Genomic DNA, 25807 nt, shown 5'->3' on the forward strand with positions numbered 1-25807 from the left:
TTCCCCCTCCAAAAAAAAAGCTGCCCCGGGATTCTTCTTCCGCTTTGACTTCTACACCCCTCTGGAGTAATTATCTATCTCCAGAATCCTCTGCGCAACCCTGCAATGGTCCAAGCAACAGGTGAAGAACGCGCTGTCCATCTTGCCCGAGAGGCTGTCGAACTCGTCGACGCGGGCCACCGAGAGGTACAAGAGTCCCGCCAGATGAAGTGAACTGAATACTGACTCTCCTTTGAATAGGCTGCCTCCCGGAATCTCCGAGAAGCCCTCTCGATTGCCCCCGAAAATCCGCAGGTCAAAGCTGCATTGCTGAAAATACAGCAAGAAGATAATGACGGTCACCAACTACTCGACCTCTGTCGACGATACACCCAAAATGATGAAAATGCAGGCAAAGAAGCCGCTGCGTATCTTCGGACAGACGGTTTAAAGTCCCCGGAAAATGTTGCTCTGGAATCCCTGAAACTTTTGCTTGCACAGCGACCGCACTCCCTGTCCACGACGCAGGATGAGATCATCTCCGGGCTGGTGCGCCAAAACGCCAGCGTGAGGCAATACTTCTCCACACAGCTCCAGAATTCAGTCACCGCATTTTTCGACGAGATCTATGACCGTGGCGATGGGGCAGCGGTGTGTCTTGACACCGTGGTCCTGGATCCCACTGTGTGGACCTCGGAAGAGACGCGATCCCACTGCGAGAGTGAACTTTTCCAATTATTCATCGCCAAGCTTATGGAATCTGGCCATGATCTTGATGGCCGTTCTTTGAAAGGAATCACGAGACTGCTCGCCGTTCATGCTGATGAACTTCAACATTTAATTGACGATGAAGGGTTTGAGGTTATTCTCTCGTCTTTGGATTATCGCCTGCCGCTAGAGGTACGAAGCCAAGCAACTCTGGCCACTGCTAAATATCTTGAGGTAGCCAAGGAAGCGGGAGAGAAGAAGTTTCTGACCTTGGTCATGTCTATTCTCGGAAAAGGCCGCGTCGACGATCTGATCGTTGCTTTCTCTGCCCTGGCCGCTATATTCCCTGTGGCTCCTTCGGCGGCAGCAAACCTGTTCTTGTCCGACGAATTCATGGCATTCCTTACTCCACTCGCAACCCGGGAGGCCAAGAGTAAGAAGATTGACATTCCCGTACTGGAGCTTCTAAATGCAGCATGCATCAACCGCCCATGTCGTGAAGTCGTCTCCAAGAAATTTGGAGAATGGCTGTCACACAACTTGACCAACGGTAGTGATGCTGCCTCGGAACTAGCAGCGGTGGCTTTGGCGAAGATCCGGGCGTCTGAGCCGGATAAGCCCTCAACTGGTAACGGTAAGGTCTTGGTGGATGACAGCGAGTCTGAGCTCGTTCACCGATTCATGGGACTGATGTCTGAAAGCAAGATTGAGAACAGCTCCCACGCAATCGAAGGATTAGCTTACACCTCAGTGAAGCCAGCCGTCAAAGAACAACTCGCCAATGATCCTACTTTCCTACGAAACCTGCTTGCGGTGGTGAAGCAAAACACCGCCGATTCCTCGGTACTCTATGGCGGTTTGATGATCTTTTTAAACATCACCAAATTCCTACCCAACCTCTCCGAAGAGCAGAAGAAGATGTCCCAGCTGAAGGACTACGCCGACGCAGCAGCCGAAAAGGCCAAGAAGGCAGCAACCCCAGACAGCCGGGATGAGGAAGAGGCTGTCTTAGCACGGTGCGCTGCTGTCATCGATGCAGGCATCATGAATCTGCTGGTTGAGTGTGGCCGAGTTGCTCTACCCTCCACCAACGAACTCACAGCCAAGATTTTACAAGCTCTGACAAGACCCCAAAAGTCCCGTGGTGCACTGGCTCAGCAAGGTGCAGTAAAGCTGTTGCTTGGGCTTGCAGCCCCGAAGCAAAGTAGCTCTGGCCCTGTCACGAACGAAACGACACGCATCGCATCCCATGCGCTGGCCCGCATTCTCATTTCCGTTGATCCCTCCCACGTCTTCCCATCATCTGGCTTCCCTCAGGTGACATCCGCCGTCCGTCCCTTGCTTTCCCTTCTCTCCTCACCAGATAGTGGGTCCCTGTCCTCCGACCAACCTCGCGACCTACTCCCCGTGTTCGAGAGTCTTCTCGCATTGACGAACCTCGCCTCGTACCCGCATGACGCTTCCGCCCCCGAACTCACAGTCCGCGAAGGCTGGTCGGCAGTGGAAGACCTACTTCTTTCTAGCAATGCGCGCGTCCAACGCGCTGCCTGCGAACTGGTCTGTAATCTGATGACCTGCGACTCTGGCATCATCAAGTTCGCAGATGGATCCAAGCAAGCCGCACAGCGTCTCCACATCCTCCTTGCTCTGACTGACGCCGACGATTTTCCAACCCGCCGAGCTGCTGGAGGAGCCCTCGCCATGCTGACGGAGTTCGATGCCGCCATCGCTGCTGTCCTGGATCGACCCAGGGGCGTGGAATTGCTTCTGGGGTTGTGTCAGGAGGATGACGACGCTCTGGTTCACCGTGGAGTCGTCTGTGTGCGCAATCTCACCTCCGTTGCGACAGGGGACATTGGCACGCGAGCTCGAGCAGCCGTTCAATCCGCCGCAGGGATTGCGATTCTCACCGCTTGCATCAAGAAATCGAAGTCTCAGCCGGTACTGGAAGCTGCGGTGGAAGCTTTGAAGCCCTTGGTTTCGTAGTCGGCAGGTTACTCTTCATTATTTCATTTTTCAGAAACTCCTTTACGTTTCCCATTTGCATGTGGCTTGGGGGTGGATTTGCTGATCTCACGGAGTTCGTGAGATTTTATTTATTGTTTTTTTTTATGTTTCTGAGAGATGACCTCCTGATCATAAGCACAGCGATGGATTTAGCGATTGATTTTCTTCTTGTTATTTATATATTGCTGGGATAGGGGATAGGACGATGGAATTCGGCACTGAGTGCAAACAAAAACGACTTGACTTTGCATATAGAAATTGCGAATTGTTTCCTAGTCAAATGAGTCCCTGACAAGAATATTTTTCCTAGCTAGTGTTACCCCAAAAATTGTGGCGCTTTATAGGTTTTCATATGATCACGGGTTATACTCCTTTCTTTGACTCCGGAGCTTCTAAGGAGATTTCTCCGCATTCCACGATATAGTGCATATGTACGGAGTACCTACCTAGGTACCAAGGGATATTAAGTTTGTTCCATGTCATGCGGTATAGGGCTTAATCCAATATATCCGATTACTATGCGTTATTAGCGAAAAACGGAGCATCTGGTCGGATCTTAGTGTGTAGACCGATGCCGATCCCGACCCTGTGGGCGTGCATTATGTGGAGTAACAATGGTCTAATTCGCAGTCACCATATGTTCTGGGATCCTCTTGATTGTTCCGCATGACGGACATTAGTGATGGAAAAGACACACACCGCAAGAGTCAAAGTTTAGTAAAGTTTAGTTGAAACTCAAAGAAATATCTAGATGTTCCTAGGTACATAAATAGAACCATAGTAGAAAGAACAATACAAGCCTTGAAAGAAAAAGAAATATTACATAAGACTGCAACACCCTAACCGTGGAGCTGCCCCGCGGATCGACAAATCATCATCCATCTGCTACGCACACCTTTAAATGGTTTGCAGTCACTGCTTAAAACTTCCCACCTCTCACATCACTTTCATGGTCCACGCTCTTTATACTTGTAGCTATTTCATACGTCTCTTTTTCTTTTTCTTTTTGCTACCTACACCTTGTATTGCTACTATTGCGTGTGTGATCACCGCATTTCTCTCAGGTACAGTCAGGTCTTGGAGCTTGGTCTCTTTCGTCCCTTTTACTTTCTTCACCTTACCCTTTCCCTATTCCAATGGCGTGTCTTATTTCTCCCTGCGTTCGCCCGCTCACCTGATCACTTCCTTGTGATATTCAGGTTGATCCGATTCCCCCCATTGAACGCAATTGGACCTTGGAAAGAAAAGAAAAAGAGCTTGGAAAGAAAAAGTTTGTGCTGTTGCACTGCTATCGCCAATATGAAGTTCGGCCGCAATCTATCCCAGTTTACCGTTCCCGAGTGGAGCGCCTCATACATCAAGTATAAGTCCCTGAAGAAGCTCATCAAGTCTGCTGCCGAGCAGATCAAAGCGGGCCAGGAGGCGGATTTAGCTGGTAAGATTCATTTGTGGTTCTAGATCTCGTGATCTCTGCATTCTTGGTCTAACGCGTGTCTGGCTGGGTAAATATAGGGTTTTTCTACAATCTCGACCGAAATGTTGAGGACGTCGATTACTTCTATAACAAGAAATATGCGGAATTCGCGCGCCGGCTAAAGCTCCTCGAGGAGCGATATGGATATTCCATGGAAGGCCGGCATTCGCTCGAAGCGGAGGATCGCCATGACCTCCGCGAGGCGCTTTTGGATCTGCGGTACCATCTTCGTCGCTTACAGTGGTACGGAGAGGTCAATCGACGTGGGTTTGTGAAGATCACCAAGAAGTTGGACAAAAAGGTTGGTGCGCAGGCCCAGAAGCGGTATCTGGATACCAAGGTCGACCCCACGCCGTTTGCTTCCAATTCTCGGGTTTTCCAGTCTCAGGATCGCATCAACGCTTGGATGGCTATCATTACCGACCAGTCCAAGGGCGATGATAAAGTGCCTGATGATGCGAGCTCGACACATTCTTCTTTGTCGCTCAAGAGGGGCGCCTCGAGACCGTATCTCAATTTGCCGACTAGTGTTCTCACTGCTGTAGATGATTCGCTGCGCAATGATGACATTCATGTTTTGCTGGAACTTCTGGAGACGCTGAAGGCTACTGCGGACGAGGCGGGCGACACGGTCTATCCTAGAGTTCTCAGGACTCTGATTCAGCGCTCTATTCTTCATCGTTCCCGGTCTGTGCTAGCTCTTCTGTTGAACCGAGTGGATACACTTGAAGAGGACGATGATATCAACAAGCGCAATTGTCTGCACCGTTTGGTCATCTTCATCGGCCGGGAACAGCCAACGAGTGACTCCGAGCCCGCAGCTTCTATGGTCCTCGACTTCCCTCCCGAGACTACCCGCTACATCACTCCTGCGGCGCCTCCCACCCTTCAGCCTCCCCGAGCTATAGTCAAGGAAGAGCATATGTCCCAGCAGTTGGGTCGCGATGATCAAGCCGTGACTCTTCTCTCGTTCCTCTTGGATTCGCTACGACCAGACCAGCGTGAGTCCTTGATGGCCAAGGATATCTCTGGCCGCACACCCTTGCACTATGCCGCCCAGTATGGCTTCAAGGTTGTGTGTGAGGTGATTATTGAACATCTCAGAGAATGGGAAATGTTTGATGTCAGTGATGGGATTGACGGCCCTTTATGGCAGGACAATGATGGTTGGGCTCCGCTTCACTTGAGTGTTGTGGGCGGTCATCCTAAGACCACCCGTTGTCTTCTGGACTCTGAAAACCGCAACGAGGGATCGCAGGAGATTGGAAACATCAGAAAGCAAGTGTCCAAGTCCAGTGCTGTGCTGGCTCTCGCGACGAAAGCCAACTTCATCGATATTGTTCAGCTCCTCGTGGATGCTGGCGTAGACATCAACTACCAGGATGAGCAAGGAGAGACTGCACTTCACGTTGCCGCTCGCTTCGGCCATGACGAGTGTGCACAGATTCTGCTCGATGGCAACCACCACCAGAAAGCGAATACGGAATTGGCGGAAAACACATACGGCTGGACCCCGCTCTTCATTGCTTGTGTCGACGCCGCTTTGGGTGTGGCCAAGCAGCTGGTTGCCGCTGGTGCGGACGTCGAGCGCTTGGATTCCTCCGGTTGGACAGCAAAGGAGCATGCAGCCCTGCGTGGCCATCTTGACATTGCCCGGTGTTTGGCAGAAGTGAGCCCCGGAGTTCCCGCCATTGAGCTCGATCTTTCGATCTCTACTCCAAATGTTTCTACTCCTAATCTTACTGGCTCCGATTCTTCCTCGCCCCCTACCCAGTCATCCCTCACTGATCGCCGTTCCAATGCGCCTGGCCCAACCTCGGGGATCTCTGGCCTCCGCAACACTGAGCCTATCAAGACATTTGGACACCGGTATCTCACGGATGAGACCATGATTCTAGTTAGTCTTGGTACCATGGACATGCGTAAGCCGCTCGAGACAGTCAGTCTCGACCGCATTCCTATGGAGAACGCGCACGCTACCCAGCTGGACACATCTTTGTCCATGGTCATCACGGCCAGTGGCGCGCACGGTGAGCCGGAGGTGATTGATTTGCCTGTGCATGACAACATCTCTACTGAGCCTATTGTCTTCCACACCACCGATCCCAGCAAAGTGCGTCTGCTATTCGACCTTGTCCCTACCTACGCTGGATCGAAGGAGAAGGTTGTCGGCCGAGGTGTCGCCCTGCTTTCTAGCATCAAGCCTACGGTGGGATCACACCGAATCAACCTTAAGGGTGATTCCACTGTTCCCATTGTTGCTGCGAATACTCTGGAGGTCATTGGATCCGTGACGTTTAATTTTCTCGTCATCACCCCTTTTGCGCACCCCAACATGTCCATCACTGGCAATCAGACCTACTGGCGCTCGATGAGCTCTACGATGGTAATTGGACACCGCGGGTTGGGCAAGAACATGGCTAGCCGCAATTCTCTACAGCTAGGCGAGAACACTGTACAGTCATTCATCGCCGCGGCCAACCTGGGTGCCTCATATGTCGAGTTCGATGTACAGCTCACAAAGGACCACGTCCCTGTCATATATCACGACTTCCTAGTCAGCGAGACTGGCATCGACGCACCTGTCCATACCATGACCCTAGACCAGTTTCTCGAGCTAGGTAAGGGGCATCACCCGGGAATGAGAACCGGCGAGCTACCAGAACTTGGCCCCCGCCAGCGCTCGATGTCAGTCGGCGGCTCGGAGTACAACCCAGCCGAGCTGACTGAGAAGATCAAGCACACCCGCGACTTCAAGAAGAAGGGATTCAAGGGCAACACCCGCGGCGAGCACATCCAAGCCCCCTTCGCCACCCTAGAAGAGCTCTTCAAAAAGATCCCCGAACCTGTCGGCTTCAACATTGAACTGAGTGAGTTAACACCGCATCCCAAAGAACAGCTACCTGTCGATCTAACCTAGGTCGCCAGAATACCCCATGCTCCACGAGTCTGAAGAAGAGGAAATGGACACCTACGCGGTCGAGCTGAACTCCTTCGTCGACACCATCCTAACAAAAGTCTATGACCTGGCGGGCCGCCGCGATATTCTCTTCTCATCTTTCAACCCAGACATCTGCCTTTTGCTGTCCTTCAAGCAGCCTTCCATCCCTGTCCTCTTCCTGACAGACGCTGGCGCCTCCCCGGTCGGCGATATTCGCGCCAGCAGCTTGCAGGAGGCTATTCGCTTCGCCTCGCGGTGGAACCTCCTCGGCATCGTCACCCAGGCCGAACCACTGGTTCTCTGCCCGCGGCTTGTTCGCATCGTCAAGGAATCCGGCCTCGTTTGTGTTTCCTACGGAGCACTCAATAACGACGGCGAAAATGTTGACGTAAGTTTCCACCCTCTTATCTTGATTCTCCCCAAAAAAAGAACACCTAAAAACCAAAGAAACCAATCTAAAATTCATCCAAACACAGTTCCAAGTCGCCGAAGGCATCGACGCCGTCATCGTAGACTCCGTCCTCGGAATTACGAACGGTCTCATCCAGCGCCAGAACAAGGGTCTCACGCCCGGCCCTTCTCCCAACCCATCGGCTGTCAGTGACCAGGCTGCTGATTCGGCGAAGGGCGCTATCCGCGTCCCCGTTCTGGAGCAGAAGCAGAGCACTAGCAGCACTCTCTTGCCGAATCCGTCGATTGTTCTCTAGTCTCTAGGTTTTGCCATTTGTGCATGCATAATATACACATTACTGGAAGTGCGAGTGTGATTTATTCCATTCTTGGTCCATAGTGCATCTGCTGGCTTCAACAGCTGTCGATATGACTTGTGTTGATTGGTTCGCTAGGTATTCTAATGCAGCCATCTATGCGAGTTGGAAAACATAAGTCAGAAAATGGCGTACCTAGCCTATCGTCCTGTACTGTTTGATTAGGCTTCCCTCCGTTCAGCTATGCCACCTGGACCACCAATACACTTTTTTCCAACTACCATCATCTGCTTTTTACAATTTTAATGACCCAAAAAAACTAGTATTCAGCCCCCTGTTACGGACCTGCAGGCTACATGGACCTTTGAGAGCCAACGACTTCCAGGAGCTATGCAGGACCCAATACGTACCAAGCATCTCCAAGACCGTAAGAAGAACCGATGACGAAGCAGACACTGTTCCATCATTACCTAATACGAAGTTCTACATTAGCGAGGACGGTCGATTATTTAATATTTATAGCCCGGATGTGTCTATCAAGTTGTTTTCAAGTGCACACGTAACTGTAGCTCCTGGGAGCAAGCAGCTCTTTCTTCTACCGTCATCCAGCTGAAATATTCCAAGAAGATTACTAGGGATTAGTGATAAATTATGACTGGTATTCAGCCGCTTGTTATGGAACCTGGACACTGCAGCCGCCAACTAGTTGAGAGGTAGCAACTTGCTGCATGTGGCCTGAAGCGGTGCGTAGCCCCTGGGACTCTCCGCGCAATAAGTGGCCCCCTCGACTGGTAGTAATCATGACAACCAGTTCCGACGCTGTGATGCGTATTCTTGAACTCAGCTTGCCCATTCTCTGGGCACTCCTCATCCGTTTCCCCTTGCTGGCTGTTTGAAACTCTTCTTACAAGATGTTTTGTAGTGCAGAATAACGACGAAAGCTTCTGCATTGCTAAGCTCACCCGAAATCACAATGTGTAGACATATATGTAACAAAGCGGAGCGCATTCTCTTAGGCCAAAATGAGATCATCTGGCTCGCTATTGGCCAACCGGAATCTCAAACCAACTTACAATCCCTCTTCCTGTGAAGTCGAACATGAACACCATTCTGATGACACATTGTCAGCGTCTGTCGCATGGGTGGATGTGTGCCCAGATCTGGACCGGGATCCGCATTATCCAGGGTCTCAAACTCCTGCGCAATTCGAAACGCTAGATGGCTGGCCTGGATTATGGCAAATTGCTCTGTCCGAACGATCCGGTTAGCTTGATGACAGTAAGTGGACATTGGTGCAGGGCTATTACTCACGTCCAAGACAAGCACGAGGGCCCCCGTTGAAAGGCAGGAACTCCCAGGCGTTCTGCTTGCTCTCTTCCCACCGTTCTGGACGGAAGACCTCGGCTTCTGGCCCCCAGATATCTGTTCGACGATGGACCGACCACACTGAGTACCCTACAGTCTGGCCTTCCTTGATATATACGGGCGATCGACCATCCGGTCCACCTCCCACGGGGATAGTAGTGTTGTGATTGGCTACTCGAGCGTTGATTGGCACTGGGGGGAATAGTCTCAGGGCTCGAACGGGTCAGTAAAAAATGTATTATCAGATGGAACTTAGGGTGAGTTTACCTTCGCTGACGATAGCGCGTAAGTATGGTAAGCCCTGAATTTTCTTTAACGTGACTGGGCTTGCATTTGACGCCTCCCGTACTTCGGCTTTGAGTTTATCCCAGACCTCCTGGTTTCGCGCGAGGAAATAGAAGATGGAGCTAAGAAGACTGGCGGTGTCATCTCGACTGGCTAGAAGAACATTGACCATCTGATCCCTGAGTACCTTAGCATCCTTAGATTGAAGGGCTAATGCCTGGAGGAAACAATATCGCTGCTGGGTGTCTCCTTTCTCCTGGTCCGTTTGACGAAGCGCCTTTTCAACATAATAATCAACGAACCGATGAACAGTTTCGTTCGAGCGCCGGAACTTGGACGGATTGATCAGCCAGTAAAGGTGGAGGGCGATTGTGCGCTGGAAGAGTACGTATTGTGCGTAGTCAAACGCTTCGGCAAAGCCTTGTCGGCCTTTGTAAGAGGACTCGGCAACTCCAGTCTGGTTGGATGCCGCAGAAGAAAGAGAGTAAACCGACTCGCCAAAGAGAAAGTCGGTCGCGGAATCCAGAGCCAGACGGAAGAACAGTTTCTGGGAATCGAAAGCCTGGCCGTCTGGGGGAAGAGCCCCAATGAAGCGCTTTACATGGCCGTCAAACCACTCAATTTCTGGTATCTGTTCGGCGGACAGCGGGTTACTAACTGGCCACTTAATCTTTGGATAGCTGGATCCGATGGGCTCATACCTCGCTGTGTGTAAACTGTGGCCGCAGTAGCTTCCGCGAGCTTTCCCAGCGCTTCCCGTCAGATGTGAAGATGCCATCTCCAAACAAGGGATGGTACTGTTTATGACGGAAGTACGATAGGCCGAAGCTGGAGAACTGAGAGGCAAGGATGGCCTGGATGTTCTCAGGCTCGCAGGTGAGTATTATCGTGCCACCCGGGGGATCAAGTCGAATGGTATTTCCGTTCTGTAGGTGCATGTTTCGAACCCTGTTCGCTATTTGCCCTTGGCTGTGGGCATTTTTCAAATCAAGGAACAGCCCGATACCCAGAGGGCCACTAGCGACGGCTGGACATGGCTCGCAGGAAAGCCTCTTGGAGCGTCTCCTGTGAAGAAAGAGTGTAGCGAGATGGTAAATGGTGTAGAGGAAGACCCAAAGCCCGCCCAGGCAGGCCACGGTGGTGAGCCTTGTAAGCATTGTTTTCTTTTTTCCTTCTCTTGGAAGACCAAGTTATTTGCTGCACTCCTTCTTCTATTCTGAGGGCGCCGTTGGCTAAATAGTATTGCCAAAGTTCATCCATTTCCGCTTTCGAACAATCTCCTCGCCATAGTACACCTCCTGGACAATGTTGCACAGCCAAGAATATTTTGTCAGGGTATAATTCAAGTTGGAATGATCGACTGTGACGCTTGTAGTGAATGAGAGACGCTGGGCCTCTTGAGTCTGACATCACTGGGCTAGAACTACTACTTCTGGTTCTTTGCAGCCATCTACTGTACCTTTTATGGTTGCACTGCTTTATATCTAGATAGATATCAGGTAAAATGCCAATTTTGTGGCGTAAGAAAAGCAACTAACGGGTTAACTGAACCTGCCGGTGATGTTTATCATGCCTACATGGGCTGTTCTCATTGACCAGAACCATTCCCCACTATACCACACGGCGTTCCATGCTGTGCATGACAGTTACACGAGCTTGGTCATTTTCAGCCTTACATGCATGTTACACAGTCTTGGTTTTCTGTTGCTCAGCATTCAACAGTCTCACGTGGCGAGGTAAATTGTTTCCACCAATCAGGGGCCACTGTCAAATGCGGATCGCCTGTAGACCATGTATATAGTCTCAAATGGAAACAGGAATACCTTAGTGTATTCTAGATTCCATGCAAAACCTGTCAGGTAATACGCGAATTCCTCATTGATGCTGATGTGGCAGGACCTTCCGGCAATTTGACGTAACTTTTACTTTTCTCACGACCTTGGAATGGGCCTCGCGAAAGGTTGACCACTACCCATAGACGAATACCCTGCATATGTATATTTCACCACTGACGGTCCACGGGTATTCTTATACCGAGAACATTCCCATTCAGACAAAGTATTCAAGAAAACATTACTGATCTCATCATTTAGCAGCGTCGGACTTGACTACCTAAGTCTGCTGAACAACAACATTCAAATGATTGGCATTGTATCTGTTACCAGACGAACGGAATATCTGCAATGTGGGACTACTTTGCCGGCCAAGTGGTGTTTCTCACGGGGTCTTCAGGGTTCATGGGAACAGCCATTGCCTACCGTCTACTCTCCCAAGCTCCTATTGCCCACCTCTATCTGCTTTGCAGAGGTGGACTGCCGTAAGCCCCGCAAAAGATACTCCATTCAAGCGTTTGCCTTTCTCATAAACTCTTGGACAGACGACTTTCAGCACTGTGGGCACAGCATTTGCCACCTAAATACATTCAAATGCTATTCGAAGGTCACATAAGCGTCCTCGATGGGGACATCACCAAGCCCAGCATGGGCCTAGATGGCGAGACGTTACAGCGCCTCCAGCAAGAACTCACCGTCATCATTCACGCTGCCTCATCCATCAATCTGGTCCAACCCCTTACTAAGCTCTCTGATGCCACCATCCGCGCCAGTGAAGGAATGGCCTACCTTGGGCTGGCGTGCAACAAGCTCAAGCGGTTCGTGTTCGTGTCGACCGCCTACTCCAACGCCTTCCTACACCAAGAGACAACCGATACGGACGTTTATGTCGATGAGACTATTCACCCTCTCGGACACGGCTGGGTGACTGACGTCCTAAACGAGTGGACGCAAGTGCAGGATCATGGCTACTCGTTGGAATACCTGTCGCACGACTTCCCCTGGGCTTATTCCTACACCAAGCACCTTACAGAGCGGCTTCTTATGCGTATGTTCGCCGACGCCAGCCGAGATGATCAGTTGCTCATCATCCGGCCCTCCATCGTCGCCCCAGCCCAGAATTTCCCTTATCCGAGATACAGTATGCCCAAATCCACACCATCGACCCTGCTATCTGCCACCTTGCTTCTGACACCATCGTGGCACTTCCGCATGGCTAGCCGGTTGCCACACCCGGACACCCAGGCTACTGTAGACGAAGTGCCGGTGGATGTTGTCGTGGACAGGCTGCTCGCTCATCTTGCGCGGGGATCTACTGGCCCCGTTCACGCTGTCAGCGGTGCTGCCAAACGGTATTGCTTCCGCACGTATTGGGAGGAGGCGATGAAGTTGCGCTGCGTGCCGTGGACGCTGCAGCCCATGTGGATGCCGGTGAACTGGCACTCGGACACCCTCCACGACAGTGCCCGGATTTTTGTTATCGGAGGTACCTCGTACAACTTTTGCGAACGCAAAACAGACGTGTTGTATCGAGAACTGGGGGAGAAGGACCGGCTGGGATTACAGTTGTATACAACAGGCTTTGGCGACCGACATGATCTCGCGGTGAGATTGCCGCAGATCCTGTCCCTTGCAGAGCATATTTCTAGGCGATGTTTCCTTGCTCAAGTCATGTTTTGGGTGTTTTATGGGTGGTTGCTGTAGCTGTGATCTTTCTGAAAGCCGTGTTACAGTAGCAGTCACCTCTTTCTCTTAACTCCCATGCAGCCTACCTACCTTCCCTCCTGTTATGTCCCCTACTCTATGTCATATCTTGTTTTCCAGGAAGTCTCTTACCATAATTGCTTCCAGTACTAAAACCTCAATCAATACAGCTCGCCCCAGAAAGATCATGCCGCTTATCTCGTATATGTCCCCAATTCTATCTCCTACTCAGTCTCCTACTCAATTTTCCTATCCCGGCCGAATCTTCTCCTATTTCTCCTACTATATTTATCTTTGGTACGAAGGCCTCAATTAACACGGATCGAGGCTCGCCCTAGAGAGCTTACACCGGTCATTCGTTACAGTTTTTGTGAGCTATCTACGACTCTATCATCATCGTAACCTTGCTAATTTTCACGTTTCTGCCACTTCGAAAGGTTTTTGGCACTCTGCTCGCTACTGACCTGCAGATCAAACTCCCCATGTATTAATTTTGCCGATCACCAAGCACCGAAGAACAGGAACAAACCAATTTACGCATATAGTATTCCCTTCGTTCAAGGGAACAACATTGCTCAGAATCCTTTTACATCTTATGTTTGCCTATAAGATTCATATAACTTCCCACCTAGAGCTCCAGCATCATAAGATCGATCATAAACATGTCAACTGAATCTACCTTGTAGTTATGTCATATCCTGGTTTAGGATGTATCTCGATGCAGAGATATCTCCGTTGTAAAGCCACGCCCCGCCCAACTACTATATATTGACACGCACCATAGGCCAGAACTTCTCATTCACCCGATTATTACGTGATCCCACACGCACCCTGTTTCATTAACTCCACGCATCCACCAATCTTTCCCACAGGCTCGCCGCCCGGCAGAAAAATCCTCCTTTGCTCCTCCATTCTTCCCTCGCAAGCCCTACAAATGCGCCCTACCCCTAAGCCCTCATTTCTGCTCTCGGAAGTTGATACCCCGATCCAGCAGCGCCTCGTCATGGTCGAAACTCGAGGCGCGAGGCCATCCTTCGATGGTCAAGAAACATCTGACTTTCCCCCGTTTCCTTCTCAAGAAGGCGATCTTGGTAAGTCTTCTCTTACGTTTCCGATCATCCCGTCGCGGAGCTTCGACCACCTCGATAGCTATCACCCTCCACGCCGACAATGTCCATGCATCAGATACTAATTATGCCCTTTCAATTAATTTAAAGACCGAAAGCCCTCGCATCCACTCGACGAGGAAAATGGGTCGCCTCCAACCAAAAAGCGCCGTACGGACGAAGGTCCCGACGCTGACATTTCACTGCCCGACTCCATCTTGATGGCCGATCAGCATGGCCCTGGCCATAAAATCGAAGAAGAATTGGCATCAGCCCTCGGTGAAGGTGTAATCGACACCGTTGAGCCAACTGACAACACCATCAACGAACCTCTTCAGCATGATGCGCACGATACCACCGGAGTTGCGCCAACTCAAGACGGCGACGCCGAGATCAATCCTGACGTCGCTACTATTATCTCTGAAATCATGGACCACACTGAGCGCCAAGAACAGACGGTCGCATTGGGCCCGCAAGAACTTCCACCATCTAACGATTTCCCTGGTGCTCGAGGGTTTGCCTTCCTAAAGGCCAACTCCCACTTGAAGATTCAGAGTCTCCCGATTCTGGACAACCTTGTTAGTGCAACCTTTCTTACCAATCATTTGCCAACGCTCAAGCTTACCCCATCTATCTCAGTCTACGCAGATTTTGTCCTTCCTGTCAAAGAATACCTACCAAGACCTCACTGCCATGGTTTCCGAGCCTGATTCCGAGAACGGCCAGGCCTACGCCACCATGCGCTCCTTATTCGATCACACCAAGAGAGTGTATACCGTCAAGCACTCATTCCTCCAGCCATCGGACCTCGAAATCACAGATCCTTCTCAAGTTGATGTGATCCGCAAAGCCAACCTAGCGTCCTTTGTCTCCAGTATCTTCGGATCTCAAGAAATTGGGTTCGCGGATCTAAATGAACATTTTCTGGATGTATTCGTCCCTGAAGGAGGTCGTCTGCTGAAGGTCCAAGGTGCTTTGTACCTCGAGCTCAAGACCCAGGCCTTCATCGCCGCCATGCACAACAAATCTCTTACTCGTACCCAACTACTTTACAACCTGTTCCCTGATGACATGGAACAGCGGTTGCTGGCCAGACGCCCTGGTACCCGGCAGCTGGCGCCGTCTGAAACGGATTTTGTAAACCGACTTACTTCGCGCCGTGACATCCTTCTTAATGAGATCAACAATGAAGAGGCGCTCAATGCCTTGCCAGATAAGTACCACTGGGAAGATTTCCTCCGAGATCTCAGTTCTTACATCTCAAAGAACTTCGATGCGATCAATACCCAACAGGTTGGTTTGCCACCTCTGACTTTTAACTTGCGCACTTTGGAATTCATGCTAATGGTGTCTAGGGAAAGAAACCCATCAAGGGCCGCCAACCTTCAAGTTCAAATGGCGATGCACACGAGTCGCCCAATACCACCCACCAGGGACAGTTCTCTGTGAACCAGCAAGTTGAGGTCCCAGTGGATCGGAACATGCATGGCGACCTCGTTGCGCGTGCTGCCCGAGCTGCGCAGATTGCTCTCCAAGGTCACGGCCTTCGACGCTCTCAGCAGCAGTCACAGTCGCAACAGCAGCATCAACAAACGCAATCGCAGGCGAGCCCATCGCCTCTACCTCAGCATCAGCCACAAACCCAGTCACAACCTCCACCACAACAGGCCCCGCAGCAACAACAGCAACAACACCAGCAACAGCCGCCGCCGCCCCCGCAGCAGCAGCAGCAGCCACCAAGTCAGCATGAGAGCCCATATTTGCACGGCTACACCGCCGCGCAGCAACCGCAGCCTACCCACCAATACCACCATAGTCCTACACCACCTGGAGGCTACCAACCTCAGCAAGCTTCTCCCATGAACTTCCAGCAGAGCCCGCTACAGGCTAATTTCCAGCAATACAACCCCAATGCTGCTCAGGCCATGCAGGCAAGAGCTAATGGAATGTCCTCCAACCACGGATACATGCCAGGGATCCCCCACTACTCGCAGTCACAGCCCACCCAAGTGCTGTACGAACGCGCACGCATGGCTGCATCTGCCAAATCATCCCCAACCAGCCGCAAATCCGGCCTCCCCAGCCAACGTCGACCCTGGACCACCGAAGAAGAGAATGCATTGATGGCCGGTTTGGACCGCGTCAAGGGCCCCCACTGGAGTCAGATTCTCGCGATGTTCGGACCCGGAGGAACAATCAGCGAAGCACTCAAAGACCGCAACCAGGTTCAGCTCAAGGACAAGGCTCGCAATTTGAAGCTCTTTTTCTTGAAGAGCGGCATCGAGGTCCCATACTATCTCAAATTCGTCACCGGCGAACTGAAAACCCGTGCTCCCGCCCAGGCAGCCAAACGGGAAGCCCGCGAGAGACAGAAGAAGCAGGGCGAAGAAGACAAGGCCCACGTCGAGGGCATCAAGGGCATGATGGCTCTTGCCGGTGCTCACGGGGCTCCCGTACCAGGCCATGAAATGTCCGCCTCGCCTAGTCTTCCCCCGGATGCTACCAGCCAGTCTGTCTTTGATCAAACCGCTGAACAGAACTTGATGCAGACACTCAGCCAGGAGGTCCACGGAAGTCAATACCCCCAGCAGCATGCTCCTCCTCAGGATCATATCGATCCTCATATGCAGCTGGGACAGTAGGGGTCTGTTATCTCCCTCATCTTTGCTATTTGCCGTTTTTATTGCGAATCAGCTTTTCATCTGTAAGCCTTTTCAGCTTCGGATTTGCACTTTTACTTAGGAGTCAGGATGGGTCTCAGCTTTGTTCCTTCGGGGACCATACTTTTGTTGTGTTTTACTATGGGGTTTCCAGCATTGCGCTGAATTGGCGATTGCTTTTCAAAATGTATGAGTACATATGTAACGACTTTGCTTTGAAATGAATGAGAACTATCGAATATGGACTTGAACTGTAAATGTAGTATAAAAGGACAAGGTACATACGTACATATGTGTAGCCGTCTTATCACTGTCGAATCTCAAACTCTGCAGCAAAGTACAGCTTTCTAAGTGCAATAAAGCCTAACATCAAAGCATATGAGGCTGATAGCCGACGGCGTCGGATCCTCAGTGTGGAAATTGTGGCTCGTCTACGGTCAGCATCTTACAAACTCCTATGTCTTTTCTTCAAAACTCTGAACGAACCTTTTGTAGCAGTCTTTGTCCGTTTCATATGTGAAAGAGATATTTGAGATTCAAGCCAGCAAGTAAATCCAGAATATAAAGTTAGAAGCACGACAAGATGTTGTTTTCGAAGTACTTCCTCATGCTCAATCTTGACTAAATCATATCCAATCACCCCTGAGTTACCCCCGTCAGGAACAGCGACAGCGGCATCTCCTAAATGAATGTCAAACTAAAGTGATGGAATACCGGACCCAACACCAACGAGCAAACCAATCTCTAGATTGGGAAGATCGCGTTTCATTTCGGCTGCCACGGTGCCCGCGACTCCAATTCCACACTCGCCGACAGGAAAGGATGCAATAGCAACGATGTGGCCTCCTATGCGACCGAAGTGGTAGACCAATGTTTGGCCAAATTTGCGGGCTGTTGCCCCGTGTTGTTCATCTAGTAGCTGTAGAGCAGCGGCTGATTCTATGGCCAATGGCGCGATCCATGCCACAGTGTAATCTTCCATTGTCAAAGAGGCGGCATACTCGACGAACCATCAATTGAAATCTAAGGATGACAGATCCTAGGTAAATCAATTCGGTTTATAGATCCGAAAGCAGCAAGCTTGAAACCGGCTTTTGTATGTGGTAAAATGATCCGCCCACCAGTAAGTACACTTAGAACAATACCAAGACGCTGTTGAAGAGCCTCATCTGTATGTTAATGGACCGAGCTTCGCTTTAACCCGAGAAGAAGAGCAGAGTGGCGTTTGATCTCATGACGACGCAAATTCAGCCTCTCTCCGATTTACGGAAATATCGGTTCGTTTCCATGAAGGCAACTGCGCCCTCATGCGGCTGCATGACTCGTTGGCAAATGAGGCTGATTAGTCCTTCGGTACGTGTGAAATGATTGGGTTTTAACCCTGGTAGATTTAGCTTCACTGCCAACACAACACCGCTTCCCATACTTTTCAACTCGCTTCAATCCCTGTCTGTGATATGCGATCAGCAAGAGGCTCAACGAGAAGGGATCGCTATCAAGGGATCGCTACGGCCTCTAGCTAACTAGAAGCGAACAGGTCAAGCTCGAGCACCTTATCTTGACTGGGACTACCGCAAATATTACCGCTCTTCATTTTTGCGTCATGTGCGTGGGGACGTCTCAAAATTGTCAGATGGCTGTGACCTTTGAATTCGCTTCAATAGATCTCTCAATTGCGTTTAGATTTACGATACTATATCCAGTGGCATTGGTAGACCTTGGGGTTTGCACTAAATTGCTACATTGAAAAGACCCAGCGCCTTTACCGTCCCATTTTCTAAGCCAAATCTCGTGACATCCACGATGTGCTGCAGGCTGAACGTGAGAGACTTACTCGACTATCGTAATAATGAATCCCATACTCTTATTAGCTACCTACAGCAAATTTATTGATGACCCGACACGGAGGTCCCTGCCATGATGCCCTAGCCCAATCCTCAAAATCATTGTCATTCCCGAAATTTCCATCAGACTTCCAAGCATCTTCTTTAAATCGCCGAGGGGTTTATGTGGGAAATAGTCCTTTGGCTTAGAAACTTCGTGCCAAAAATCAAGCGTTTCGTTTTGTTTGGCACTTCAAAGTGAAGTTGAGAATATAACTGGGCCAATCAGGGTTTTAAGCCTGCCAACAAGCAAAAGCCCATACATAGCCTCTCTTCCATGCCTCCAGTTCCATAACAGCAAAAAAGACCAGTCACCATACCACGTGCGGAAATACAGCTTCAAAACCCCCCGTCATGGTGGTCCTAACCCGATTTTCCAAACCATGAAAGCAACTCCAGTCGCGAGCGTACACGCAAGTATCACGGCCCAAGGCATGAATGTGCCGAACATCGCCATACTAGTCAATGTTGCAAAGATACCGCTTGCTGGAGTAAATCCACCATACATGAAGGATTGGAAAGCGGCCGCTAGGGAACCTATCTAACGTGTCAGCTTGCAGAAGCCCTCGGTGGTCACCCAACGAGCGACACGCGAATATGACAAACCTGCAACAATCCCTCCGGGCCCAAATCCAAGGCAAAGTATAATTGTCATGACAATGGAGAAGGTTATCCACCAAGCGGTGATAATTGCGAGAACATCTTTGACTGTCGTTAATATTATGGTTTTAAAGCAGAGAACTGAATTCCCTCACCGGGACGTGAAAGCCATTCTGAGGCTTTTGTTAACCATGATACCTCTGACCAGGCCTCAGACATGATTTCTGCGCCGGACAAGACCAGAGAGCGGTCTATCACAAATCGATAGAATCCAGCCCCGACAGTCTCAGCCCGCGTGAAGTTCAAGCCTGCTATCAAGAAGTTGAGAGGCGTCATTTGTAGTGCCATGGGTAGAAACTTGAAGGACTCCAAAGCAAAATACAGCACGGGGGGATAATGATGCTTGAAGTTCCAGCTCTAACGATGAGAACGGGGTAGGATTGGTGCATACTGGGAAAGGAGGTTTTATTATACACACCAAAGACCACGGCGCTAACCCGATGGAAAGGGAGAAAATTGATTTTAACCCTGCAACCAGCATTGCGCAGCTGCGGCGAAGCGCTTTCCTTGCATATATTGAGACTAATAATACCCCGCCAGCCTAAAGTAGTTCTCAAGCGGCCCGGCCATCCTAAAAATCTTCTTTAACGAGCTACGCACAGTAACGTAGGGATTCAATAGTGGGTTACTCTTGATAAAAAAACAATAGAAAGGTAGCTGGGCCAAATTATGCAGGTGTCATGTATCAACGAATCAAGCGTAGTAGCAACGGCTTCTATGAAGGTCTCTCCCCTAAACTTTGGGAACAGAAACACGGCCACCGTCATTAAGGAATAACTTCCATCCTCCCCGAGATAAACATGAGAGCTTATAAGCCTCCTCTTTCAATTTTCAAATCGGTCATGTCACCAACGTGTGTTGGTGTTAAACAGGTATGTGTTCACTGATCAATGACTTCCGCATAGTTAGTCTCGGCGAGGAGAGCATGGCGTCTCGCGACTATAACGATGTGGCATGTGACTCTGCAAGCCCCCATGTAGCCAACCCCCCTCCCTCATCCCTCCTTCCAGATGATGTGAAAGCCATAGAAATACGGAGCTGGGTAGGGTTACAAAAGACGTGTAACTTTAGATTCACACTTGACCAATATCAAGTCAAGATATGGCTCGTTCCGTCACAAATGATAAGGGTCTTTGGCCACTTGATAAAAGTAGAAACACGATTAGGTTAGAGACCCAAATTTTGGTTAGAGGTTTTCGTGGTAGGTCAGCAATCCAATCAAATCAAAATAAGCCATGATTCACGATACAAAAAGATATTCTTGGTTGATGAGCCCAATATGTATTGAGGCCTGAGCAGAGTTCAATTCATTGGCCCACTTCCAAAAATCTCTATATTCATGGAAATTTCGAAAAGATCCGATAGCCCTCGTGTCGCGAATTAAATTGATTGTTATTGATTTTCGCACTTTTTGCCTACTTTTTGGCGATAACCAGCATATAAGCATCGTTTAATCCGCACATACTTGATGGCCGTCAATTGATTTTATTTATCAAATCCAGCTTTCTTTTCTGAAACTTCCGATCTTCGAAAGAACTCTTCAAAGACTCCATGGATTCCATTTCCCGCATGCAAAAAAGTCTTAAGCAAGACTACAACCGTCAAGATTGGCATCTTAGTCTCCGTGCCGGTCCTGAAGCGCTTGGTGTGCTAGGTGAATGCCAACTTGTTTCCACCCGATCGGAAATGATGAGCATTTCCCTGAGCGGACCTGGGCTCAAGGGAGCGACCGGACTTCGAACTATGCTTGAACTCCAACTGATTACCTCCAAGATATGATACACTCCATGAAAATATCAATTTATGCGTGCAGATTGGAATAGCTGCATTCAAAAAAGCTGAAAGGGAGATGATTGAAATTGCTCATCTAGCAGGTGGTCTCGCTTCACCAGGTGGTATAGTATGACTTGCATTTTTTTATTTCACATTAGACATATGCTTATATTTCATACTCAAGATTGAGCAGCTATTGCGATTTTGTAGACCAGATGCAGATCAAGACGAGAAAGGTCATGCACATCTATATCTCGAGCAAGCTCAGGAGGATATCGATGACTGTACGACTAAAATGAGAGATATCCAGCAGGGGTTTGACAGCTGGTTTGAAGCAACGATCTATCTGTTTAATGCCCTAGGGGAGTCCCGAGGTAAGGAGTTTGACCACTCAGAATAGAGAAGAGTATTATTCACGGTTGGTAGGCATAAAGGCACGAGAAGCTCAAGATGTGAAGAGAAATATCAGACAAAGTGAAGCAAACAAGACGCTGCAAAAAGAGGACTTGGCTTCTGAATTGAAACTGTTCCAAACTCGAAAGGAATCCTTGGAGAAAAGTCGTGAACAGAAGCAATTTTTTGAAACTCTGGTTCCTATGCTGGGTATTTCTTCATTTATAAGTCCTTTTATGGTGGTGATGCTACTAACAAGAATATTGCAGTTTCGATTATTCCTGGAGCTTCCAACATCTCTGGGTTGTGCGCAAGCTTTGCAGGCTCTGCGGGCTCTACTGCTGCAGCATCGACGCCGGTCTTTGCGGGTCTAGGAGTGGGATCTACAACAGCTAGTCTTGCTGCTTTGCTTCCTTTTCTGCCCCAGGTAGCCGTTTCAGGAGCTATTGGATACTGCTACTACTCATACCTGAAATGGGAAGTTCTCAGTATGGAAGAGATTCAAGCGAAGCGACAGGCGTACATCAACCAGATTACAGAGAATATTTCTGAGTTTCAGGACACCCTTGAAGCCCTGGCTTCAGAAACTATATCAATCGTCTGTTCACCCGAATTGACCTTCCATGGGAAGGGAGTGTGCTAATATCTACCATGCAGGCGGAGATCACCAAAATTTTGGAGAAGTCTGTATGTCATTTGACCGACCTACAGTTCCGCGTACAAGACTTCATGGACATCTTGTTACAAATGTCGAGTGTCATAAAAAGAACTGTCAGAGACAGTAGACTTACCATCAAAATTGCTGCTAACAGTGAGCGGCTTGTGAATCCAGCTATAGAACAAGTACTTGCTTTTATTTTCCCCCATCATATGGGCAGCAGTAAACTAACAAACTTAAAGGACTTACGCGAAAAAGCATTCAAAATGAAAGTCAGCTTCAACTTTATTCTCAGGGCGACTGAGATCTATGTTGCAATCTCTACGAAATTCATTACACCGACAATTCGTAAAGTTGGTGAATTGCGCTTGTATCAAGCCGGCAGCGAAGCGGCTATAAAAGAAAAGTTGGAAGCTTTAAATCAAGTTCGGCTTGCAGCCTGTGAGGGTACTGATGATCTGGCTTGCCAAGTATGTTCTTTCCATTTGTGGGCCTCCAATACCTCAGCTGACTATTGTTCCAGATGCACGAGGAACTCAAGAGAGATATTCAAGACATAGTTGAGGATTCCACTTTGGTGCATCATTGACTCCGCAAGCGTGCCATTTCTGTTTTCTTCTAGTCTTTATAGCCACATCCTATAGCCGCTGCCGTGCTCTTGTATTTAGAATCATCCTAATACCAGTGCGGTTTACGCATCTCCAATTCACCCAATGAAGCGTCCTCCATGACCAAAACCATAAACCAACTCTGAATTGGTATATCATGCATTTATCGGAACATAAATGGCAGATTAAACATCGAAGCGAGCGATGCTGTCACGAATGACCCGGGAGTGAGCATGGTGCCAATGCTGAGAAGCCGAGACTTTCACCTGGCTGCGAAAAGAAGCTTAACGTAATTCACATGCGAGCGGTGCATCCCATTAAGTCCATTATTTTCAATGCATTCATCTTGACCAAAACAACATTGAATTCAATTATTCAAAAGCGAGCCCTATTAGGACATGCAATCAATTTATACCTCTCAATTCCACAAAAGCTTCACGTCGGTCAGGTTCTTGTACGTGCCTCGCTGGGTATTAGTGCTAAAATTACTTGCTCTGGCTGTATCGCTAAGGCAGAGGCCTCTAAAACTGTAAGGCCTTCTTCGGAAAGTATTTGCCTTATAAATCTAGTCCTTCTTCGCTTCTTCTTCTTCTTCTTCTTCTTCTTCTTCTTCTCATTTTCAGGCGTAAATCGCTTACTTCCAAGGTTCGTTCTCGACAATAGCTGCCGATTGCATTGTGATTTGACAGACTTTTGGAGCCTGATTTATCTTGCAAATAAGTGGGCTCGGAGGGCTTTCTGAGCGCTGTTTTAGTAAGGCTTCTATCAAAGAAACTTGTTTTTGTCATTACAGGGATTCGAAGGCGTTTCTGGCTCCCACTCACGACCCCGGCTCGAAGAGGGTGTCGGCGTAAGAAAGTAGACAATAAGCTTCGAAGGCACTTGATCAGGCTCGTAAGGTCCTAGACCGACGGCGGCGAAGCTAATCTTAATAGTCTCGGGTTGAAACACTTCGATTCGTGCGGTTGGATAGGCTTCGAGGAAGTCTAGTTTATCGACGCAATTGATCCCGCAGAAAAGATTTCAAATTGCATTCATCAGAAATTTGACCAGAGACTAGCCTATTACATCCTCTTAATTGCGAGGATTCCATACAAGTTATTTCCAGCCTCCCAATTTCCAAGTTATCGCAGAGCCGTTCTTCACACTCTCCCATCAAAAGTCCACGAGGTAAAGTAGTAAAAGAATCAACGAAGAATGAAGAAAAAATGAAAAGAAAGTAAACGAAGGGAGGAGGCGGATAGAAAGCCATTGTCATTATCGTCCCTTCAAGACAGATGGCTGCCGCGCATACTGGCGTTTCCACTGTGGGAGCTGTTCTTCTTGCCGCCTAATCTCACAAGTACCTTCAAGGAAAGCCGGGCAATCATTGAAGACTGCATTTCCTGCGACAATCTTAGGTTTCTCGTTGACGGGTTTGAACGTAACGCGGGGAAATAAGCACCAAGCTTGCACTCCATTACGTCCTTGCTCGTTGCTGCTCTCCACATAATCAAGCTCGGGACACGGTTCTGAGAGCCAGCCTGAGCTACACAGATTCGGGGGTTTGGTATCAAATTCAACGACACAACTATCTCTCTTCGCTTTGTTCCAAAAATGCACACATTCTGTGAGAAGACGCCCTAGGTCACGCTCAAAATCTTTTTGCTTTTGCTGGGGTATAAGGACCCCAAGAAGTTTAGAAAGGCGCCGAGTCTCTGCAAGCGAGAGTTGATTGCTAAGTGCGTTGTCCCTGGTAGACTGAGGAGAAGCGACATCAAGGCCTTGAAAGGTAAGATACCGCCACAAGCTTTCCTTTCTGCGATCCTGATGAGCAAGTGCCTTCGAAATTTGAACGAAAGCGGTAATTTGATCTGAAGATAGGGGCAAGATCGATCCTCCAAAAGGCTGCCAAAGCGAATGGCATATAGCCTTTGCAATGACCGTCTGCGCTGCCCGGGCTCGAAGGTACTTAGATGTAATCGAAGCAGTTAGAGGGACAAATTCGAATATTGGATCACTATCACGGAGAAGGCGTTGGGACTGATCAATATCCTGTCAAAGGTAAGATATAGGTTGAACGTGCCGGTGGGCATCAAACTTACACATTCTTCTAGCGGAAGCTCTCCGAAATAGGCATGAGCGATTGCCTTGAGAGCTTTGTGTATCTTGGATAAGTCCTCCTCGCTAGGAGCAGAGTCAGTAATTCCCAATTAAAGAAGCGTACAAGAGCTTGCTTACAACTCTGACAATGGGGATTCTTGAGCTTTGAACCTAGACTCAAGTTCCTTTTTCTGGTCTTCCAGCTCTTTTGTACGGGCCTTAAATAGCGTGAGGGTTCTTTCTGTATCTTCCTTGGCCTCTGTTTGAGCTGAGACTTGATCCTGCAATTGTCGAATCTTCTTTTCGGCCTGTTCAAATCTCGCAACCGTGGCCTTCTCCTTCTGCTTCATTATTTTCTGCGACTCATCCTCTAGTTTCTGTTTCGCTGTTGCTATGGCTTGGTCATATTTAGCCATCATCTCGGCCTCAAAGTGTTGCTTCTCCCCTTCCAATTGTTTGCCTTCTTGATCTAGCCTCTGTCGAAAATTTGTAAGAAAGGTCTTCTCATCGTTGAGCTGGTTTTGCAGCTCCACCAATCGATGCCGTTCTTCCTCAACCCTACGGGCCTCTTCATTCTTGGAATGCTCTAGATCCTTAACTTTGGCGGAAAGACGTCTTATTCTCTCGTCTTTCTGCAGCAGCTCTCCTAGAGCGGACTCGATCTGCTCCACCTCCTTATTGTAGGACTCCAGAAACATGATCAATTTGACTAGGCGTTCAATAGGCTCTCGAGGAACTCGCTGGTTATTGCCTTTGTGGCTAGCCTCGTCACTACTCTCTTCGGTCACTTCGACATTACTGACTCGTGCTTGGCGTCTTCTCTGTCGGCGTAATTGCCGTGCCTTTTGCTTTATCCCCCATATCGAGTTAGGAGCTAATTTGTTCTCAAAAGTCGAGTGCGTCTGACTTACTTGTATATTCTTCGATGACTCAGACTGACTGTTCATAGCGATAAGCGACTTCGTTAGACGCGCCAAAGGAA

At 49.1% G+C, this 25807-nt stretch overlaps 10 protein-coding genes across 10 annotated transcripts; 6 read left to right on the plus strand and 4 right to left on the minus strand.

The window, feature by feature from the left end:
• Positions 1–105: 105 nt before the first annotated feature.
• N7529_001378 (UNC45-central domain-containing protein) lies at positions 106–2673 on the plus strand (the record flags this gene model as incomplete). The annotated part of the gene is made up of 2 exons (XM_057236909.1): positions 106–186; positions 241–2673. 2 exons carry the CDS (start codon positions 106–108, stop codon positions 2671–2673), a joined length of 2514 nt encoding a protein of 837 aa, XP_057101596.1.
• A 1320-nt stretch (positions 2674–3993) lies between these two features.
• N7529_001379 (glycerophosphocholine phosphodiesterase) lies at positions 3994–7816 on the plus strand (the record flags this gene model as incomplete). Its single annotated transcript, XM_057236910.1, has 4 exons — positions 3994–4129; positions 4207–7038; positions 7097–7497; positions 7586–7816. 4 exons carry the CDS (start codon positions 3994–3996, stop codon positions 7814–7816), a joined length of 3600 nt encoding a protein of 1199 aa, XP_057101597.1.
• Positions 7817–8875: 1059 nt separating this feature from the next.
• N7529_001380 (cytochrome P450) lies at positions 8876–10623 on the minus strand (the record flags this gene model as incomplete). Its single annotated transcript, XM_057236911.1, has 4 exons — positions 8876–9063; positions 9128–9394; positions 9449–10097; positions 10168–10623. 4 exons carry the CDS (start codon positions 10621–10623, stop codon positions 8876–8878), a joined length of 1560 nt encoding a protein of 519 aa, XP_057101598.1.
• Positions 10624–11649: 1026 nt separating this feature from the next.
• Positions 11650–13002, plus strand: N7529_001381 (male sterility protein-domain-containing protein; the record flags this gene model as incomplete). Its single annotated transcript, XM_057236912.1, has 2 exons — positions 11650–11783; positions 11844–13002. 2 exons carry the CDS (start codon positions 11650–11652, stop codon positions 13000–13002), a joined length of 1293 nt encoding a protein of 430 aa, XP_057101599.1.
• Positions 13003–13936: 934 nt separating this feature from the next.
• N7529_001382 (uncharacterized protein) lies at positions 13937–16750 on the plus strand (the record flags this gene model as incomplete). The annotated part of the gene is made up of 4 exons (XM_057236913.1): positions 13937–14093; positions 14220–14686; positions 14748–15401; positions 15464–16750. 4 exons carry the CDS (start codon positions 13937–13939, stop codon positions 16748–16750), a joined length of 2565 nt encoding a protein of 854 aa, XP_057101600.1.
• A 715-nt stretch (positions 16751–17465) lies between these two features.
• Positions 17466–17750, minus strand: N7529_001383 (uncharacterized protein; the record flags this gene model as incomplete). Its single annotated transcript, XM_057236914.1, has 1 exon — positions 17466–17750. The coding sequence occupies one exon, from the start codon at positions 17748–17750 to the stop codon at positions 17466–17468; it is 285 nt and encodes a 94-aa protein (XP_057101601.1).
• Positions 17751–19192: 1442 nt separating this feature from the next.
• N7529_001384 (uncharacterized protein) lies at positions 19193–19599 on the minus strand (the record flags this gene model as incomplete). The annotated part of the gene is made up of 2 exons (XM_057236915.1): positions 19193–19359; positions 19407–19599. 2 exons carry the CDS (start codon positions 19597–19599, stop codon positions 19193–19195), a joined length of 360 nt encoding a protein of 119 aa, XP_057101602.1.
• Positions 19600–20862: 1263 nt separating this feature from the next.
• N7529_001385 (uncharacterized protein) lies at positions 20863–21090 on the plus strand (the record flags this gene model as incomplete). Its single annotated transcript, XM_057236916.1, has 1 exon — positions 20863–21090. The coding sequence occupies one exon, from the start codon at positions 20863–20865 to the stop codon at positions 21088–21090; it is 228 nt and encodes a 75-aa protein (XP_057101603.1).
• Positions 21091–21379: 289 nt separating this feature from the next.
• N7529_001386 (uncharacterized protein) lies at positions 21380–22724 on the plus strand (the record flags this gene model as incomplete). Its single annotated transcript, XM_057236917.1, has 6 exons — positions 21380–21458; positions 21511–21687; positions 21747–22075; positions 22135–22164; positions 22378–22605; positions 22659–22724. The coding sequence occupies 6 exons, from the start codon at positions 21380–21382 to the stop codon at positions 22722–22724; spliced, it is 909 nt and encodes a 302-aa protein (XP_057101604.1).
• Positions 22725–24959: 2235 nt separating this feature from the next.
• On the minus strand, positions 24960–25772 carry N7529_001387 (uncharacterized protein; the record flags this gene model as incomplete). Its single annotated transcript, XM_057236918.1, has 1 exon — positions 24960–25772. One exon carries the CDS (start codon positions 25770–25772, stop codon positions 24960–24962), a length of 813 nt encoding a protein of 270 aa, XP_057101605.1.
• Between the last annotated feature and the right edge of the window lie 35 nt (positions 25773–25807).

The sequence above is a fragment of the Penicillium soppii genome, assembly GCF_028829465.1.
Source record: "Penicillium soppii strain IBT 18220 chromosome Unknown utg000002l, whole genome shotgun sequence".
Taxonomy (NCBI): domain Eukaryota; kingdom Fungi; phylum Ascomycota; class Eurotiomycetes; order Eurotiales; family Aspergillaceae; genus Penicillium; species Penicillium soppii.